Source organism: Kogia breviceps, chromosome 10, assembly GCF_026419965.1.
Source record: "Kogia breviceps isolate mKogBre1 chromosome 10, mKogBre1 haplotype 1, whole genome shotgun sequence".
NCBI lineage: Eukaryota > Metazoa > Chordata > Mammalia > Artiodactyla > Physeteridae > Kogia > Kogia breviceps.
This window is the reverse complement of record NC_081319.1, coordinates 97264275-97285789: the sequence shown is the minus strand read 5'-3', so window position 1 is coordinate 97285789 and position 21515 is coordinate 97264275. Positions and strand designations below refer to the sequence as shown.

At 40.7% G+C, this 21515-nt stretch overlaps 1 protein-coding gene across 1 annotated transcript; it reads right to left on the bottom strand.

Annotated features, from left to right (window-relative positions):
• Positions 1 to 1346: 1346 nt before the first annotated feature.
• MCUR1 (mitochondrial calcium uniporter regulator 1) lies at positions 1347 to 21186 on the bottom strand. Its single transcript, XM_059077897.2, has 9 exons — positions 20142 to 21186; positions 14210 to 14329; positions 10759 to 10862; positions 10178 to 10279; positions 9131 to 9172; positions 8233 to 8304; positions 3903 to 3956; positions 2439 to 2553; positions 1347 to 1446 (listed from the first exon to the last, which is right to left on the bottom strand). Exons 1-9 carry the CDS (start codon positions 20560 to 20562, stop codon positions 1391 to 1393), a joined length of 1086 nt encoding a protein of 361 aa, XP_058933880.1. The 5' UTR covers positions 20563 to 21186; the 3' UTR covers positions 1347 to 1390.
• Between the last annotated feature and the right edge of the window lie 329 nt (positions 21187 to 21515).

The following is a 21515-nucleotide window of genomic DNA, read 5'->3' as shown; positions in this document are numbered from 1 at the left end:
TTACGCTTTACAAAGTTTAGAAATGACACCCAAAGGACAGAGGGCAACTCTTCACCAGCGTGGATGGAACAGTCAGTGGCGATGGGTACTTGTACCAGTTTGATCCAGAAGTCTCTGTGTGGTTTCTCCACTGGACCAGGTTATGTGCGCACGCGTGCACGCGGACAAAGACAGGAAGGTGCCATTCGGTGCCGTCATTTCTCAAACGCTATTCTCTCTACGTGCAGGTCATTCAAGTTAAGGTGAGAATGTGCGTCTCCAAAATACCCCCAGTTGTATCCTGGAATGTGTTTTAAATACAGAGGTAAGGTTGGTATGAGAAGGTCTTTAACAACCAAAGGAATCAACCTAGGTTAGGACACCTGGCATGAAAATGATCTAATTTTCAAAGCCTATGACCTGAGCTTGTAATGGGCAAAGGCGTATTCATTAAAGACATTTCTGGAAAGTACGTGCACTATCTACATGTCTAGATATTGCTACAGAAGTTACACCTTGAGCCTCCCTTGTATAAAAAGCCGACGAAGGCCAGAAGGAAGAAACCCTGTCCCACAGACTGAAGTGGAGACTCTTCCGTGCCGAGAGCGAGCCTGTTGTCTAGGGAAGCAGTGCCACACCTGGGGCGTTGTAACAACTCTCACACCAAGAGGGAGGAGAGGACAAGGGGCCAAGTGAGGGGGAGGGAGGGGGTGGGGGAGGCTGGGAGGGAGAGGAAGTTACCACTCTAGGAGGCTGAGAGAGTCTGCAGCCCAATCACAATGCTTCAGCAGGCAACAAGATTTTCTAGCTGGAAGGCACACAGAAAATGAACAGAACAATAACTAAGACAACGGAAATTACAAGCGAAACATCTCTCTGGGGTGTAAAGTACAAGGTAGCATGAGGCTACCAACCAGCTGGACTTGAAACACAACCTCTAACCCAGGGACTGGCTGACGTTAGGGTCTGGGTCAGGAGGTGAAGAGGATTCAGTGCTCTTGGTTTGGTTACAATGATTCTTCAGCACTTAGTAAAGCTCCTGCGCCTTTTACATGGAGACCCCAAATCCTCGATCAAAACACAAGATTTAAAATTGTGGAGAGTTATACACATATGTACTGTTGGTATGTCCCAGAGGTTAGACCAAGTTCACTGGCCCAGCTGAGGGGGGCCTTCCTTGCTCCGTCCACCACCACCCACAGTTATAAAGCCAACTAAACAGAGAAGATGGAAGAAGCAGTTATGAAATCGCTCACTTCTCTGCCTTGGTTCTATGGCCATTATTTGCATAAAATAAATAATATGCATTAAATTAAAAATCAGCATTAAAATTGGAAATGAGGGAAAAAAAGCACAGCAATCTGGTATTTTTAAGGCAAAACAATAAAATGCTCTTTAAACAGACGCTTTATTATATCCACAGACGATAAAATCCCAGAGCCACTGTCAGGCACGTAAATACAGATCCTGTAAGAAAAGAAACAATTGTGCAGAGTATTAGTTCTATGGACAATTACTCGCGGGAACATCCTTTCCTTAACAAAACAGACACTTATCCACCAAGAAAGTAAAACCAAACCCAAGAAACCTGGCTTGCTCACTGCTGTGCCACATCCCATGAAACACCTGCCTATTAGAAAACCCCACACCTGGACCACCATCTTTAAAGTACAAATGCATCCAATATCCAAGGAAACTTTTCAGTAAAAGTACAGAATCACAAAAATTCTGTGGTCACAAAGTATATGCACATGGAACACACAGGGACACACCCTTTAACTTGATGAGCAAATCCTACTTCTAAATACTATTAGACTTCAAGATATTGATTGATCCAAAATGTTAAATCTGAGTTAAAATGATGGCTAAGTAATTTTTTTTGGCACATGAATCTTCCTTCCCTCTTTTGGCTCAAAAGTTGCAAAAGCAAAATAACACCTTATAAGGAGTGCCACCCATTGAAGCAGAAAAGATCACAACTCAACTATCTGTAAAATATTCCATCTTGAGTGTTACTAAAAATAACTCCAAATAACTATAGTTTGATGACAGTATCTCATGAAATTTAAGAGTCCATCAATAGTAGTAAATAAAATCATGTACTTTACAAAGAAAGAAAAATGCCAATTATTGTTATGATATTCCATCTACTGGAAATTGTAAGATGCCTTCCAATTTCAGAGATGTTAAAACATGAAAAAAAATGGTGTTAGAATCAACCAAATGCAATATCTTTGACTTAATTTATAAATTTTATTTATTTGGGGAATTCCCTGGCAGTCCAGTGGTTAGGACGCTACGCTTCCACTGCAGAGGGCACGCGTTCGATCCCTGGTCGGGGAACTAAGATCCCACATGCCATGTGGCATGGCCAAAAAATTTAAAAAAAAAAAAAAAATATTTTTTTGTTTAAGTTTATTTTCAGCTTGTTTTAACTATCTAGAGACAAAATGGCTTACCTGCTAAATATTTAATATTATCAAGCTTGTGTGACTCAAGCATGGTTTTGAGGCCAGCAACCTCGGTATCTATCTTCCTGTCTGTCTGCGTGATGGCCCGATCTTGCTGGGCGTGCTTTTGAAAGAAAGATTCACAGCATTAAACCACTTTGGATGCATCCCCTCTGCTGTTAGTCCTACAGTCCCTTCCCAACAGGACCAGATTAAGGAGACCTGGGCTTTAGTCTGAGTTCTACTGGCCTCATGCTGTATTGTACGGGTCAGGGCTGTAGCTATCGCTAGGCCTGTTTCCTTCTGTTTGAGACAAAGAAAAAGGTAACACCGGCCCTGCCTTCACATAAGCTGTTTAGAGAATCAAGTGTGATAACTGATGGAGGAAAGCTTTTTAAATTACAGACTGCTCGGCAAGTAAGATTAAGGTTATGAAGCTGGTCTGTTCTCAATGGCGATGACTATTCCTTCTGAATTCCTCTAAGTGAAAGGTAAACAGAAAGTGCTTTAACAAAATGAACGGAATCTTAGGTAATCTAAAAACAATAGCGCTTGCCTTGATGCTATTTCTAGTCACATTTTTAAAAAGTTTTCTTCCTTTGTAGTTCGAATGCCAAGTGTTTTATTATGAGGCTTGGCTATACCAAGGACCTATATGCGTTCTTTCCCAAATATAATACAGTTAAACCACATGCACAATTAACTCCCAAAGGGTGGTAAGTTTGGCTGATGTTATAAAGGGTTTGTAACATTTCATTAATGCATAAAAGCATTGGAAATACTTCACTAAAAGTCCTAGGGCAAGTAAGTAGTTCCCTGTGGTGACTAATTCAGGTAATTAATGAGAAAATAAATGCCTGGATGAATAAAATATTCCAGAGGAATATAGTTCAGTATTCTCTCATGGAAGTCTCCTGCAGGTTTCAGAGGTCCCAGGTAATACAGGATGGAAAATAAGTTATGCATGCCATAAGCTAAAAACGTAATAAAACATCTCCATTGCTTATTATTCTTCAATCACTGAGATTTAAAGTTTCATTAAGATAATTTAAGTATTTTGTGTACCAAAAAATCCTATGATATTCCACTTCTCGGTATATATACCCAAAAGAATTGAAAACAGGAACTCCAATTGATATCTGTATGCCCATGTTCATAGCATTATTCACAATGGCCACAAGGATAATCAAAATGTACTACATCCATACAATGGAATATTATTTAGCCTTGAAAAGGAAGGAAAATCGGACACTTGCTACAACATGGAGGAACCTCGAGGACATTATGCTGAGTGAAATAAGCCAGTCACAAAAGGACAAATACTGTATGATTCCACTTACGTGAGGGACCTAGAATAGTCAGATTCATAAACAGAAAATAGAATGGTGGCAGCCAGGGGAAGAAGAAAGGAGGAGTTGGTGCTTCAAGGGTAGAGTTTCAGTTCTGCAAGATGAAAAGTGAATCTTTTCTTACCAATGATACAATTTCTGTTTTTATTTCCAGCAGCTTCCTTTCGTTTAATGAATACTGAAACAAACACGTAACATGGGTCAGATTCTGATTTACGTCTCCCTCTCTCCTCCTCCTCCGGTGCCTTAAATATTCTGGTCTCAGTAATTCCAAGAATATGTACCACTAGAAGCCAACCCTAGGGTAAAGTAGCCTACTTGCCTTCTCCTTTTGATCTGTGTTTTGGGGTTTCTTATTTATACTCACTCATCACTCCAACATCTGGATTCCCTTTTGTCATCCTCCACCACCCTCTGCTGGTTTTTCTCTTTTCATCTCTTCGCTGGGATGTTTCTAGGTCCCCCCCCACTATTATTAACAGCATTCCCTGGGACCAATTTAGATGGACATATACTTTTTGGCTTTGAGAGGGTTGGAAAAAGTGGGGTAACAATTCAATTTAGGAGCTAGCCCATTGTAACCACAAACAAAATTGGTCAATATCTGAGGCTTAGACAGAAGAGAGAAAAGATATAAAGCTGGGAAAAAAAATAGTTTCAAGGAATATTATTCTGTGACATAGATGTTGCCCTGTGATTCTAAAACACTATGTAAATATACAGATACAAGAAATACACTAAACCATCACATGTTGGTTTTAACTGAAAAAAACAAAAACCAAACCCACATGGGCGTTGTCACAATCCAGTGTTACTAAGGGAACTGACTAGTTCTACCCAGAATTAAAATGGTATTTTGCCTTTGGCTATTAATATCTGTGCAAAGATATTGTGCAATTTTGTTGACACTGAGACCAAAATCAGACACATCTCCTTAGTGGTGGGCGTTAGGATTCAACTGAGCAAATGAAAATCTATAATTTAAGTGAAGAATTTAAAAACGTCAATAAATTAACATTGCTATAGGGGAAAAAAATTAATGGTTTTGAAGTATCTAGAAACTTTCTAGCTATACAGTGTTCCCCTGTGACTACCAGGGGGATAAAGTATAGAAACAGCATTGCTTAGGAGTAAAAAAAAAAAAAACCCAAACCCCAAACCAAGAACTAGTTGCAAGACCAAAGAATGCTCAACTCCAGGGTTTCAGAGAAAGAGAAAGAGAAAGAGAGAGAGAGAGAGAGAAAGAGCACGAGCGAGCTATGCGCCAGATCACCACCAGAGGGCAGGGTGGAATAAGATTTTCTGCACCTCTTAAAACTCCAGTTTTCACTAAGTCAATATTGACTCAACCACAAGAGAAAAGAAAAACCTAAGTCTTGATATTGCCATGATTTTTTTAAAAAAAACATCTGTATTGGAGTATAATTGCTTTACAATGTTGTGTTAGTTTCTGCTGTATAACCCTATATATATACATACATCCCCATATCCCCTCCCTCTTGCGTCTCCCTCTCACCCTCCCTATCCCACCCATCTAGGAGGTCACAAAGCACCGAGCTGATCTCCCTGTGCTACGTGGCTGCTTCCCACTAGCTACCTATTTTACGTTTGGTGGTGTATATATGTCCATGCCCCTCTCTCACTTTGTCACAGCTTACCAACTTCCCCCTCCCCGTGTCCTCAAGTCCACTCTCTATGTCTGCGTCTTTAGTCCTGTCCTGCCCCTAGGTTCTTCAGAACCATTTTTTTTTTCCTTTAGACTCCATATATATGTGTTAGCATATGGTATTTGTTTTTCTCTTTCTGACTTACTTCACTCTGTATGACAGACTGCCATGATTTTTAAAATAACATCTGTATGGCTCCATCTCCCTGCACCCCAAAGCAGTTTACAGGCTACACTGCTTTTGAAACTGGCTGTAAATATCACCACAGTTAATTTTGTTGAAACAGTATTATAACTTTGTTGAACAAGAGAATGAGAGGTTTGAATAGCTTATCTTCCTCAGTGCAGATAAATTCATGTTAGCTGCATACTAATATACTACTGCCCTGCACTTCAGAGTAATCTGAATTTAGGATTACCAAGAACGACTTCTCAGCTAGGTTAGAAAGTCACATAAATTCATTGGCTTTAATCCATGTTCACATCCCCTATCTCCCAATCTCCTAAATGAAGTTCTTCCTGGCTCGGTTAGCTACAGGCATCTTCCTAAATCAAGTGAATAAGGAATTCCTGCTAAGTCTACAATCCTAAGGACAAAGGTAACCAAAAGAGTTCCTCCTCTTCTAGATCCTGTCATACGCTAGTGATCATGACATATTTTAGTAATACTAAGTGATTTAATGCTCAAGGTTAAAAGTGTTTCAAGACTAGAAAGACAAGTAACATGGACATAATAATTATTCTGTAGAACAAAGCTCACCTTAACTCTTGAAATCCAGAGGCAGTTCCAAAATACATTTAAGTACTTGTCTGAATTTCAACATTAGCTTCATTTATCATTGTAGCACATTTTGGTTAAAAGTAAATTGTGAAAAATGAGGTGAATACTCAGTTTCTGCATGTGCATCCAGTTCTTTGTTAGTAAAAAATGCTGTATATGCCCTATTTCTGCTTATGCTGAGAATAAAAAAAGGTATCTAACTAATAAATAAAGAAATTCAAATACAGCCTGAACAAGAAGACAGACGGGTTAAAAGTCACTAGAGGCAACCCAACACATATAAAACATCCAACTTATCGTATCCCATGTTCATTGCAGCATTACTTACAATAGCGAAAACGTGGGAGGAACCTAAGTGTCCGTGGATGGACGAATGAATAAAGAAAACGCAGTGCGTGTGTATATATATATATATATATATATATATGCAACCGAGTATTAGTCATAAAATTTAAAAAAAAATCTTGCCATTTGCAAGAACACGGATGGACCTGGAGGGTGTTATGCTCAGTGAACTAAGTCAGACAGGGAAAGACACGTGCCATATGATCTCACTTATATTTGTAATCTAAAAAAACCCCCAAAATCCTGAGCTCAAGCTCACAGATACAGAGAACAGATTGGTGGCTGCGAGAGGTGCGCGGGAGGGGGTGAAATGGGAGAAGGGGGGTCAAAGAGTACAAACGTCCAGTTACAGAATAACTGCGTTTTGGGGATGTAATGTACAGCATGGTGCCTAGAGTTAACAATACTGTATCGCACCGCTGAAAGTTCCTAAGAGAGGGGATCTTAAAAGTTCTCATCGTAAGAAAAAAAGTTTTGTTAATTATGTGGGTGATGGATGTTAACCAGACTTCCTGTGGTGATCATTTCACAATATATAAACATATTGAATCATTACACTGTACACCTGAAATGTAATGTTGTATGCCAATTATATCTCATTAAAATTAAAAAATTTACAACAAGAAGTTACTGTGAAAACCCCGAGGGAAAACATTGTATTTATATGTATTACCTTTGAAATGCACATAAACGGGCATTTCAAAGGGCAGCGGAGCAATATTTCCACAGTTTTCTTAGGTCCTGGGCATGGATCCCATAAGTTATTGTACTGACATATATGTGTGTGTGTGTGTATATATATATGTCACATATATATGTGTCATATATATATATATCTCCCACTTATTTACAACCCACATCTTGTGGTATCTTTTTGGTAACAAATATATAGCACTACTTTCCCTAATAGAAAATTTCAATTTAATATAACTTCAAGAATCATTTAGAATCTATACTTCAAAACAATGCAATAAAGTCATTAAGATTTCTCTATTAAAAAAAACTATATGGAAATATTTTTTAAATCTTGAATGTTTAACAAAGAATTTAATGTTATTTAATATTAATAATTTAATATTATTCAAATCAGATAATCAACTTAACTTTTTTTTTTTTTTTGCGGTACACGGGCCTCTCACTGTTGTGGCCTCTCCCGCTGCGGAGCACAGGCTTCGGACGCGCAGGCTCAGCGGCCATGGCTCACGGGCCCAGCCACTCCGCGGCACGTGGGATCTTCCCAGACCGGGGCACGAACCCGTGTCCCCTGCATCGGCAGGCGGACTCTCAACCACTGCGCCACCAGGGAAGCCCTCAACTTAACTTTTGAAAACTCGGGACCAGAGAGGTTTAAGTCAATATCAAATAGATCAAGATTGAATTTAATTTCTTTATTCATGCCTAAGTGACACAAAATTTAGTATCTCTGAAACATACAAGATTCAAACTTGATTTGACCAAGATTTTAATTTTAATGTTACTTTTGAAAGCATCAAATTTAAGCCTTAATTCAAAATATAGTCAAAATAAAGAAAAAACTGTGTCTAACAATGATATACAGGTAAATATTTAACAGTACTTCTGAATGGTACGTAAACAGACTTGACCAAATGTTCCATCCCGCAAAAAATTAATTCATACTATATTTTTAGTAAAGAAACATACCAATTCTTTCACTCTGCTCTTTTCTAGATTGAAATCTAATTTGGTATCTGTTCGGACTTTGATCACTTCATCCTAGTGGGAGGGCAAACAACAAAGAAAGAAAGAAATCCAAAGTAAGAGATCCAAACTCTGTGAGGATGTGAGCCTTACCTGCTGCTTCACTGCTCCACCCGAAGGGGCTAAGGGAATGGGCTGGGCCAGGGGCACGCAGAGAAATGGAGCTGGAGACTAGCAAGGTCAGGAGACTCTGGATAAGCAACGTCTGCAGTCAGCCCGGCTGGGACTTCCCAATTATACATACAAATAATCCCCTTTTATGTTTAAGTCGGTCTAGAGTGGGTTATTGTTGCTTTTAACCTCAAGATTCCCAATGCAATCACCTGGTGAAATTTACGAATCAAGCTGTTCCTTGGACAACTTTGGAAAAGCAGAGATGGACTCAAAGAAGCAAAATATTAAATTCTGGTTTAAGTAAAGTCTTCCTTCCTTCTGACACTCATCAAAACCTTTTCTTCTTTAACATCAATGTCCCTTCGACTTAAAAAGAATCAAACAGCTGGCACAGTCAGCAGTTTAAAATCACATGTAATTCTCTAAAGACAGTCTCTCCTAAGATAATCTAAAGGTTCCAGGTGGCTATTTTAGAAAATTTTTTATTTAAAAATGACTTCATTCCTTCTAGATCACAATTTGCTTAATGAATTTGGTTACAGACATCGGTAACTTATTCATTGGCTATGTTCTTGGTTCATCTTCCAATGTGTACTTTCGAGACACGTCACACAAATATTTAACTCAGAATTAAGTTTTTAAGAACATATAAGTATTTCGGACATTATATTTATTACTAAGCTCGTGTAATTATAAACAAGCAAGCAAACAGGAATGAAGATCTTACCATTACTTGTTGTCTTAACCGATGTAGTTCAAGTTTTATTTTCTAAAAATACATTAACAAGAAATGTCAAGGATATATTTAGAAGATTATAAGAAAAACATAATAAACAACTATTAGAACATGTATTGATGAACAAGTTCTTTCCTCATTCAACACAAATTTGGCCACGTTCAGAATAAAACCATAATTGAATAGTCTCAGTGGCAGAAATGACTGCTGTGTCAGGATGGTACTACAATCATGGTGTGTCTTGAGATACGTCTTAATCCATCTTGAAGGCCACATAAAATTAGTAACACAACTGTTTTCAATATATTCATCTCCCTTCAGAGGCCCTGATTTAATTCCTCCTTCAATTTTTCTTTTAACTAATTCTGCCCTTAAATAACTGACTTCAAGACAACTTTGACAGTTTTACAGTTTACCTTTTTCTAGCAAAAGAAGGATCTTTTGCTAGGCGGTTTCTTATAAGATTAAGACCAACAGATAAAAAATGAACTTCCTTCATGGGACTTTAAATAGGGCTGAAAATAAAGGAAGACACGAAGACAGCACTTATTTGAACACTGATCCCAAACACCACACTTTAAAAAACAAAGCGATATTTTACAGCAGCACTTATTCATAATAACCTCAAACTGGAAACAACTCTAATATACATCGCAGTAGAATAATGTGGCATATTCCAATAATACTATAAACAATGAAAAAGAATGACCTATCACTGCAAGCCACGCTGTGATTCCATCCGATAAAGTTCTGGAACAGCCAAACCATTCAATAGCCATGTTAGCCAGGATAATGGTTTCTGCTGTGGGAGGAGTGACCAGAAGGGGGCGTCAGCAGCACTCCTGGGGCACTGGTCTCGGTCTATTTCTTTTTTAAAAAAAAAATATATATATATTTTTAAATTTCTTGATTTGACTGATAGTCTATACTGAAAATTCATCGAGACGTACATTTGTTTGTACACTTTTGTGTATGTATATCATCTCTCAATGTCTTATATAAAGCATTTGGTAAATATGAGCGGTTCTTTAGTTTTACCTCATTTTCTGATCTGAGGGCTGAAAATTCACTCTTCTCCAAAATAATCATATCTTTTTTCACATTAGCAATCTGAGACATTATTTCCTGAAGAGTGATCTCCTGGGAAAAGAAAAACAAAACATATAACCTAGTCTGGCCTAGGAAGTCTACTTCCTACTGTCTCTACCCAGTATCATCTTATTGAGAAACTAGAAGGACACGGGAACAAAGAAAGAGGTTCAGCAAGGTCCTCCTCTGTCTGAAAATGAGAAAAGAATAAGAACTCATTTCCAGTATCGGCATCAAGTGAATCACAGTTAAAAGGGTGGCAGTCAAAGGACCAGCTGCTATAATTCTAGTCACATCTCCATTTATTAAAGCATGGTTGACTAGATAGTCAGTTTTCAAACATAAGTGATTCTATAACAGCTGACTAAATAGCTTTGAATAAATATTTTTTATGCCACTGTAACCATCTGTCTCTCGTTTATGTTAAAATTACTATATGCTTTTCAACAATATATTATCCCAAAACATATATTACAAATAATACCCCATCATTAAATTTCAAATTTGCTCAAGTGCCCCAGCAAAGCTACCTGCTGCATCTTGGTGACCATATCTTTGTAGACGATATCCATGTTGGCCTCCATGATCTTGACTAAGGCAGAGACAATGATTTCTGCTTGTTGAGTAGTAAACCCTAGGCAAACACACAAAGACAGTCACTCAGGAGACTCTAGTTGCCAGAATAAAAAAAATCCTTCATAGAAAGGGGGAGAATGCAAACTGACACACGCAGGTGATGTCTGAATTCGGAAGCAGGTGGAAAGCCTAGTGTAGCAGGAGGGTAGAGTCTAGCCACAGGCTGCGATGTGTCTGTCACTTGGAACAAGTAGGACACATCGGACGGTTTCCTCGTGTAAAATGAGGGGTTGGGATGACTGAGCTCTGACGTCCCTCCTAGACGTCAAAAACCATGTTTTCAAAAAGAGAATGCCTAATGACACAGGGGATGCCTGCAGTGAAAGGTCAAGTGAAAAGATGCAAGACTCAAAACTATAGATACAATTTATGTCTTCTGTAATTTAACAAAGACTCTAGGTAATTGTGTGTCTAAATTTTCTACAATGGATGAGACTTCCTTAATTTCAAAATGTATATGTTAGTAAAAAATAATTTACTTAAGTAGAGAAAGCTTATTTATTTTATTTCTAGCACAAATCGGTCAAATCAGTGGCTATATAAATAATAATTCAGCTGTTAATTTACTTAATGTTAAAAGACAAAATTGGCTCTTATATTTTTCTTCCATAATTTTCCTCAATCACGAGTGAGGGGGGGCTCAAACTGGAAAAAATATATTCTTTTATACTCAATAAATGCTGCTGAACTGAATAACATAAAGACTCAAATCAGCAGTGCTACTGTTTTTAATAACTTTAGGTAGTAACATATTTTGCATTGAAAATTCTAATTAAAATGCTTAATTTTAAATGCTTAAGATGCATAAGTCCCTGGAATACAATTCTTTCTGTTAAATACTTCCAGCTATAAGAACTTCAGAAGAATTTACTGATTCTTATAATTAATCCATGGCACATTTGTTTGGATAAAGTTATAACTGATTCAATTTGGATGAGATTAAGCGTATTTTATAATCAAAAAAAACAAAACAAAACAAAACACAAAGCAACAAATTTAAAGGAGACAAAAAGACCTCCAAAGACCTACTCTTTTCAATTTATTCAAAATCCTTTAATTTTCAATGTGTGGGTCATGAACAGCTAGAAAAAAATCACCCAAATGTGAACACTGTTTAACTCTGGTACTGGGATTCAGAGTAGTTTTTCTTGTTTCTTTTCTGTCTTCCTAATTTTTTAAAAATGAACATGTCTTTAGAAAATTTTTAAAACTTATTAATAAGAGTTCATAGTTAAACATAATTAGGTTTGGGAGTTAGAAAGAGGGAGACCAAAGAGAACTTACGCTGATAAGAAAAGAAACTTTAAAGCCTTATAATTTAGAACCACCTATAAGAGGAGAAAAAGATAAGAAAAAGGAGAAGCCTGAAAACCTCCTGGGTTGCCATATGCAAATTAATTTTTTGTAGGAATGAGAGAATGGGACAGAATCAGGGCTAATGAGATTACAGACACAGAGAAAGTTTTGTGAATCAAGAGACATAACTCTGGAGAGAAAAAGGGATAAAGGATGGAACATTCCTTGAGGGGTCCTTCCTGGCCTTATCCTGACCCAGCCATCGCAGACACCCATCATTCATGTAAGCACCTTCACGCCCTACCTCCAGAGGGGTCTTCACATCACTGGTCTTGAAATATGCAAATATTCATGGGCCAGGGTTTGAAAACCAAGAAAAGCAGGCAGTACATATATTGAAACATCACATTTTAAACATTCAACATCTGCTATTTCTAATTTGTCAAAAATAAATAAATAAGTGGATTTTGAAAGCGGGGAGGGGAAACAAATACCACCTACCTCTCACTGGGAAACAGGATTTGGGATCACTGCAGCTACCTGGCCATAGTTACATGTAACTACTGATGTGCCTTTAATATCATCAAACATCTAGTGTATGTTGAGATGCCCCATTATCTCTAAGATGCCTTTTTACAACTGGTTACTTTGAATACAAGAACACAGGCCCATCAAAAAGAAAAAAGAAAAAGAAACAGAACGAAAGAAAAAGAAAAGTAGAAAGACTTCTGCTTAACAAGATAATTTTAGATGCCCCTCTTCTCACTTTTACTTTTCTTTTTTAAATTCTGAGCTGAAAGAAGTCTTGGTGAAAAAGGCCAACTGTTTCAAGTTTGAGAAGAAAAGCTGTAAAAATTATCACAGAGCATGTGACAGTTCTCCCAAAGTGCATTCAAGTACATTACTTAACACTCAAAGGGCTCTTTGGAATCCTTATTATGCCCACGCTAGCAAGGGGGGAATGGGAACTGAGAAGGCAGAAAGGACTGTGAGACCACGCGGCTGGAACGTGGCAGAGCTGCTAACTGTCCCAACAGAAAGATCCACCCGAACACGGTGTCCTAGGCACGTAAAGCACGTCTACACAGGGCAGTTTTTCAGATATGAACACACACAACAGGATGAATAACTATACAATAAAGTCAAAACAGATTTATTTCAGACATAAGCTATGATATCTGAGATTCTGATTTTGAGAATATATGTGTCACAATAGAATTATAATGTGTATTAAATTGTGTATTTGTCTAGATAAGATTAAATATGAGAATGCTACCTATACACTAAGTGCACTTTCAATAACTATCATACATGTCGGAGCAATCTTTTTTTGTTTGTTTTTTTTTTTTTGGTAGGCAGGCCTGTCACTGTTGTGGCCTCTCCTATTGCGGAGCACAGGCTCCGGACGCGCAAGCTCAGCAGCCATGGCTCATGGGCCCAGCCGCTCCGCGGCATGGGGGATCCTCCCGGACCGGGGCACAACCCGTGTGCCCTGCATCGGCAGGCAGATTCTCAACCACTGCGCCATCAGGGAAGCCCCTCAGAGCAATCTTTTACATTAGTTAACTCAACAGCAGTAAGAGAAAAAGTCTGAATATTTTTAAAAAATCACAAGTTAAAATTATCAATAATTGTTGCTCAGCAACATTTTAATTTCATAAAAATTTTAAAGCACACAAGATGCACAGGAACGAAACTATCACTTTTGTGCTTAGACAGCTGTCATAGGAATCATTCCTATGACATAGGAATCATTTTGCTGGCTTATGTCTAATTTTTCACCTATAATACCATACTTCCAGAGTAATGTTACAAACATACGCTTCACTCGGACAAAGAGAGTATGTGGGAGAAAAGTCTCAATTGTACTGATGACGCAAAAATGTGCTTAAACAAAAAACAAGGACTTAAAAAATGGAGACTGACCAAAAGATTACCTACAGACTTAAAAGTCAAAGAGAAATATGAGAAATTCGATAAGATCATAAGGGAAGTCCTAATTTATACTGTTTTTCCATGGCACTGAGTAACCAAATGAGAGAGGATTACCATTTTCTTCGAGTAAACACACTAAGGCATGGGTGTCAAAGTAAAGCTTCCTATTCCGAGAAGAGGTGAAATCTCTCGTTTTGCTCTCCAGACGCAGGTTCCCAGCACAGACGCTCAACTCTAGAATGGAAAGGACAATACGGTTCAAAACAGGTGGATGGTAAACAGGTGGATGTTTGATGATAAACAAAAGCAACTCAGCACCATGAAAAAACAGGGCATACCTCAAAAGTCTATCTGGTTTTTTATAACAGCTTAATTGAGACGTAACTTAGACACATATGATTCACCCATTTCAAATGCATACTCCAGTTGTTTTCAGTATATTTACAGTGCTGTGCAACCATCCCACAATCAACTTCAGAACATTTTCATCATCCCCAAAGAAACCTTATAGCCTCTAGCTACACTCTAGCTATCACCCCCTCATCTTCCTACTCCCCCCCAGCAATCACTTATCTGTTTTCTGTCTCTATGAATTTGCCTACTCTGGACATTTCATTTGAATAGAATCATTAGGATATGTGATATTTTGTGACTGGTTTCTTTTACATACAGTGATATTTTCAAGGTTCACCCACCAGTGTAGCATGTCAGCATCTTATTTCCTTTTATTGCCAAATAATATTTCATTGTATAGATATGCCTTTTTTTTTTTTTTTTTTTTTTACCTCGTCATCAGCTGAAGGACTAACTGTATGGGGGTTCCAATTTCTCCCCGTCCTCAACATTGGTATTATCTGTCTTTTTTATTATAATTATCCTATTGGGTGTAAAGTGGTATCTCACTGTAGTTCTGATTTGCATTTCCCTGATGGTTAATGATGTACATCTTTTCATGCACTTACTGGCCATTTGTATATCTTCTCTGGAGAACTATCCATTCAGACCCTTTGTCCATTAAAAAAATTGGGGTTATCTTTTTATTGCTGAATTAAGAGCATTCTTTATACATTTTAGATACACGTTCCTTATCATATGCATGATTTGCAAATATTCCCGTTCTGTGGGTTGGCTTTTACTTTCTTGATGGTGCCTTTTGAAGCACAAAACTTTTTAATTTTAATTAAGTCCAATTTATCTTTTTCTTTTGTTCCTTATGCTTTTGGTGTCATATCTAAGAAACCACTGGCTGATCTGAGCACACAGAGATTTACATCTGTTTTCTCCTAAGAGTTTGGCAGTTTTGGGTTTTTTTTTTTTTTGCGGTATGCGGGCCTCTCACCGCTGTGGCCTCTCCCGTTGCGGAGCGCAGGCTCCGGACGCGCAGGCTCAGCAGCCGTGGCTCACGGGCCCAGCCTCTCCGCGCGGCATGTGGGATCTTCCCGGACCGGGGCACGAACCCGTGTCCCCTGCATCGGCAGGCGGACTCTCAACCACTGCGCCACCAGGGATGCCCCAAGTTTTGCAGTTTTAGGTCTCACATTTAGGTCTTTGATCCTTTTGAGTTGATTTCTGTATATGGTATGAGATGGGGGTTCAACTTCATCCTTTTGCATGTGGAGGTCCCGTTGTCCCAGCACTATTTTCTCCCTTAAATTGTCTTGTGACTCTCATCAAAAATCAACCGACTGTAAGTGGGAGGATTTATCTGTGGATTCTCGATTCTGTGCCCTTGATTTATATGTCTGCCCTTCTGCCAGTGCCACATGTTCTTGATTACTTGTAACTCCGTAGTAAGTTTTGACATCAGGAAGTGAGTCCTCCAATTTTGTTCTTTTTCAAGATTGTTTTGGCTATTCTGAGTCCCTTGCATTTCCATATGAATTTTAGGATCAGTTTATCAATTTCTGCAAAGAAGCCACTTGAAACTTTGATAGAGATTGTGTTATATCTCTAGGTCCATTTGGGGGAGTACTGCCATCTTAACAATACTAAATTCTTCCAACCATGAACATGGGATGTCTCTCCATTTATTTAGGTCTTTAATTTCTTTAGTAATGTTATATGTAGGTTTCAGAGTATAACTTTTGCGCTTTTTTTGGGTGAAATTTATGTATTTTATTCCTTTTGATGCTACTGTAAAGGGAACTGTTTTTTAGATTTTTCGTTGCTAGTATATAGAAATACAACTGATTTTTGTTTTTGTACAATTTGTATATTGATCTTGTACCTTGCAATCTTGCTAAATTTGTTAATAAGCTTTAACAGTTTTTTTAGTGAATTCCTTAGAGCTTTCTATGTACCAGGTCATGTCATCTGTGAACAGTGATAATTTACTTCTTTTACAATCTGGATGCCTTTTCATTTTCTTGCCTAACTGCCCCAGCTAGAACTTCTAGTAGAGTGTTGAATGGAATGGTGACAGCAGACATCCTTGCTCCGGACTTTGGAGGGAAAACACTCCTTCTTTCACCATTGAGTATGATGGTAGCTGTGGGTATTTCAGATGCCCTTTATAAGGTGAGGCAGGTCCCTCTGTTCCAAACTTGTCAAGTGTTCTTTAACACGAAGAGGTATGGAATTCTGTCAAATTCTTTGTCTTCTGCGATGACCATGTAGTTTCTCTCCTGTATGTTGTGGATATGGCGTACGTACTACATGAATAGATTTTCAGATGTTAAGTGAACCTGCTATTCCTGAGACAGAATCCCACTTGGTCATGGTGTATACTCCTTTTTACATATTGCTGGATTTGGTTTGCTAGTGTTTTCATAAAGACATTGGTCTGTAGTTTTCTTTCCTTGTCTTTGCAAAAGCCTACCTTTGGAGCGATGTGTTCTAACAATTTATATATTACCTTTGCTATGGATTTCTGTGCGTTTAACCACAGATCCAACCTGTTTTGTAAACCTGTTTCAAGGTGCTCATTTTAAGGAAGTAGTATAGTAATGGTTCCCTGGCTTTTGTATTCCACAAACCACAAAAAACAGCTTTAAGAAAACATAGAACGATTGCAATGCGAACTTGTCATTTTGCCGAGAAAGGACGTTTAAACATAACAGCTCCTTACAATCACGCTAAAAAAGACATTTTGACAGAAAAAGAAAAAAGAGAGATGGACGATATAAAATAAAATCTTTCATTTAAATGTAATAAACATAACTATATAAAAATCTTGCTTCATACTTGTTCTTACTTTTCCATGATGCCAGGTGTTGAAGCATGGGAGAAGACAGAATAGCCATCTAACTCAAAGTTCAAAGGTTTTCTCAGTACCTGTCTTAAATGACCAGAAAAATACTTCAGCTAATCAACTCTTATTCTCAACCCCTAAACACTCAAAGGAAATTCCAAGTAAGCAAAAAGTGTGACATGGACAGGACCCTACAGATCTGCTGCTTTTCTGTAAGACGATAGCAGTGGTTCCCAAATTACTAGCAACGTGGAAAGAGTAGGGTGGCCGTGGTCACAGTCTGCACCAAGGTAAGTACCAGAGAGCCAGGAATCACTCTGTACCAAACACGGTTTGCAGACTGACAAAATATAAAATGCAACAACTCGTGTTTACATGTGTGTGTTTAATGGTTAAAAAAAAAAAAGGTGGGCGGGATGGTGCTTAGATTCAAAGAAGCACTAGCCTATAGTGTAAGGCCCTTGGCAAGGCATACAAAGCCTGTCCTAATTTAGCCACTTATCGTTTCAGCGTTTGTTCTAGCCACCTAAACTATTCTGTTTCCTGCACGTGCAGACCTTGGTACTCCATCCTTCAGCTTGGCTTGCTCCCCTTTCTCAACCGGTAAATTTTAAGCATCCTCTTTACCCTTCCTCATCCAATGTGACAACGTGCTAAGCATCCATTATGTTCCGGGCAGGGCATTATGCTACCCTGTAAGGTTCTCTCTGCTACCTCCTCCCAGGTCAGGGAGCAAGCTTTATTGCTTCCTTATCTGTGTTCTCAGCCCAGTACAGATAGCTCTACAACAGCACTTACGTTTATTCCCATGTCTGTATATTAGTCCAAGCTCCCCAAGAGTGGTCAGTTATTTTTATGTCACTAGGAGAGGGCCTGGTATACTGCAGGCCAGAAATAACTTAAAAGAAAATTCAACTGTATGACTTCTAAGATCCAAATCTAGAGACTATCTAGAAAGAAAGTTTGCGATGAACTCCTTTCTGCTCTTCACCTATGGTCTTCCCTTTTCACATAAGTGAGCTCACCTAAATCTGGCACCTCTTTTTCCATCCTTTATCTCCAGCCCTGGGCAAAAACTGGCCTCCATGAGAAGAGACCCTGACACAGAACAGCCCGAGCTGGATGGCAGATAAATGAATTAATGAATGATTGCACCTCTTACAGGGCTCTTTACAAGCCACCCTGCCCACCGTGCTGGACTGTCCTGTGGGTCAGGGAGCTTGAGAACATTTGGGTCTAGAACTGGCTTGTGAAAAGTGATGGGATTATTCTAGTCCCAAATTCCTTTTTTCTAATAACAATAATCATTCATGTGATTTAAAACAAAACTGCAAGCTTATTTCAAAGGTATATTGCGGGCTGAAAAGAGGAGAAAGGGCCTAGTCACTTGCCACTTGGCCCTCCAACTCTGGCTGATGGAGGGTGGATTCCGTCTTGCCTCTATCATAGGGCAGCACCTGGGGACACAGCAGTACTCTGGCACTGGGAACACCTCTGACTCACTTTTCCTCCTTTATTGTGACAACAAAACGAGGCCCAAGAACTATGAATTCCCACTAATAACCGGGAAACAAGTAAAGAGAGCTATGTTAAAGTGTAATATGTAATTCTCCTTTGGGGGGCACCTTCAGCATATCAAAAGGATGTGAAAACACACACACAAAAGAAGCCCAAAGTTAGCCCCGGACAGAGGAGGAAAATGAGCACATATTTCCTATTCATAAACATCCTTAAGTCTAAGTAGCTCTACTGAGAACCCTGGACACCGAACAGACCACTAGGCTGAAGACAAAGCTGATGGAATTATGAGAGGAAACCAAACCACAAATTACCAGTTTGTCAAAAAAAGAGCAACAAAAGGCAAAGTACAGAAATAAAGACTCACAGGTACTGCAGGACACTGACAGAGTTCACCACTCATTTCCCAGCCTCTGTACATAAAGCTGCTTTCACTCTTTGCACTACCAACCAGTTTCTCCCCCAAAGGTATTCTTAAATTTTAGATGCAGCTAACATTTACCGAGCATGTCTGTTGAGAAAAACGTTTTTTTAAATAGCCATCAGTGTAGTTACTGATAGCCACTGATGGGTATGCATAGACTATCCAAAGTTAGATTTTTGCCAAGTTTGCTAATTAATAAGGATTCTCCCAGATGATTTTTTAATCGGCAATGTGCAACCTAGTAAACTGAGTCTAATCTCATGCAGGCCGTTACTGACTGCTCTCACCTCCTTAAAGTATTTAAGGAATGCCAACTTCTCAGTGAAACAAACTTATTCCAAGGATTCCATTTAAATTAGCAACTGAAGGCCTACTCCACCTCCTAACCTTTACCCCCTATCTTTTCCGACAGCATTTATCAGATGTTATTATATATGTATGTATATATATTAATCGCCTCTGCTACAATTAAGCGCCAAGAAGGAAAAGAGTCTGTTGACTGATAACCATCCCGAGTTCCCAGAAAAGTGCCAGGCAGAGTAATGAACCCACGAGAGTTTGCAATTAAATTGTGAAACAATCCCTTCGTCTCCCAGAGCTTCGAGCCTCAACTCGGCAGCTTCCTGCACACCCATTCACCCAAGCCCCCAAACGCTGTGCACCTGACAAAACGGCTCTACAAACGCGCGGGCATTGTGCCCGCACACACCGCCCCCACCCCACCCCGCCGCAGCCCATCACGATTTGCGCCAGACACCTGGTGCCGCATTCCGAATAATTCGGGTCTTTTCATCCGAGGAAGCCCAGGTTTGCGTGACCCAAAGGGCGGGACAAGACAGACCTTCAATCCCCACGCCCGGAGGAGCCCGGCGACCTCGGCTGACCCGCCCAGATCCCGCCGCCCCGGCCCTCACCTCTCCTGGAGGAAGCGAGGGCGGCCACCTGGCCGAGGCACAGGTGGAGCGCGCCCGCCGCACAGGCGACGCCCGGGGCCAGGCCGGGCTGGCACCTCCTCGCGCCGGCGCGCCCCGCCGGGGCGGCCGAGGGCCCGGCGCGCGAGCGCTCCCAGTCCGCCAGCGGCCGGCGCGGGGTGGCAGCGGCCAGGCGCGGGGAGGGCAGCAGCAGGAGGAGGAGCAGCGGGGAAGCACGTGACGTGCCACCGCGGGCCGCCGGGACGCGGGGGCGCAGCGCCCCCAGACCGCCGAGGAGCCCGGGCAGGAGGCGGCACGTGGGGACGCCGCGGCCTCCAGGGCCTCCACCGCGGCCGGCGGCCAGGGAGAGCAGAAGCCGCCGGCGGCGCTTCGGCTTCTCGTTCGCGACGGAGCCGCAGTCCATCCCTCACGCGGTCACTGGCCCACGAACGCGCTCATGCCGGTCACGCGCTGGCCCAGTCAGACACAAACACCAGGAGGGACCGTGGGCGATAGCGCCGAGCCTGCGCTTTCCTGCCGAACGGGCGGGGCTCCGGGTATTCTCCGGGGGCGGAGCTGAGCGGCTAGGCGGGGCTCCGGGCTCGCGCCGGGGGCGGGGCTGGGCTCCCAATGTGCGCTGGGGGAGGGGTTGGGCGGCGGGCGACCGGGGCGGGGCAGAGCTCATCCCGCGGAGCAGGCACCCCGGGAGGGGCGAGTGTGGTCCAGAGCGAGCCCCCGGCCAGCTGGGTGTAGGCGACTGGGAAGACCAGGAGGTGGGTGTGGGCCCTCTCGGAACTGGAATGAGCTCGGCGCTGCCACGATTTGCATATTTATAAGGACATACACGGATGTCCTTATAAGGACATACACGGATGTCCTCACAAAGACATAGTTACCCTGCCGCCCTTCAGAAGCCCATGAAAAGTCCGTGCACCACCGGGCTGCCCTGGGTTTTCCAGACTTTCCCCGTCCGAAGTCCCCCAACGTGTTAGCGCTGGGGTGCATTTTAAGGAATTATTAACAGGGCCGAGGGAACAGCGCTTACATAGTCCACACATTTAAATCTAAACTTTCAGAGCTTGTTTCCGGATTAGTGTATCATAAAAGTGAGAAAGTCTCAATCTGGGAATTTCAAACGTAGGGGCTTGAGTAGCGTGATCTACTGGTATACAAGGATATCTGATACTAGCGGCGTTCAGTTCAGTGAGCTTTTTGAATGCCTACCGCACCTGTCTCAGTTACTGGTCCGTTGTGTGAACTCTGTACTGTTTCTTGAATGAAGGAATGAAATGCACAAGGCACCAGCCTAGAAGATACAAAGAAAAATGAGGTTGTTCTTGTCCTCTAGGAGTGGTTTTCTTATCCACCCATATGTGT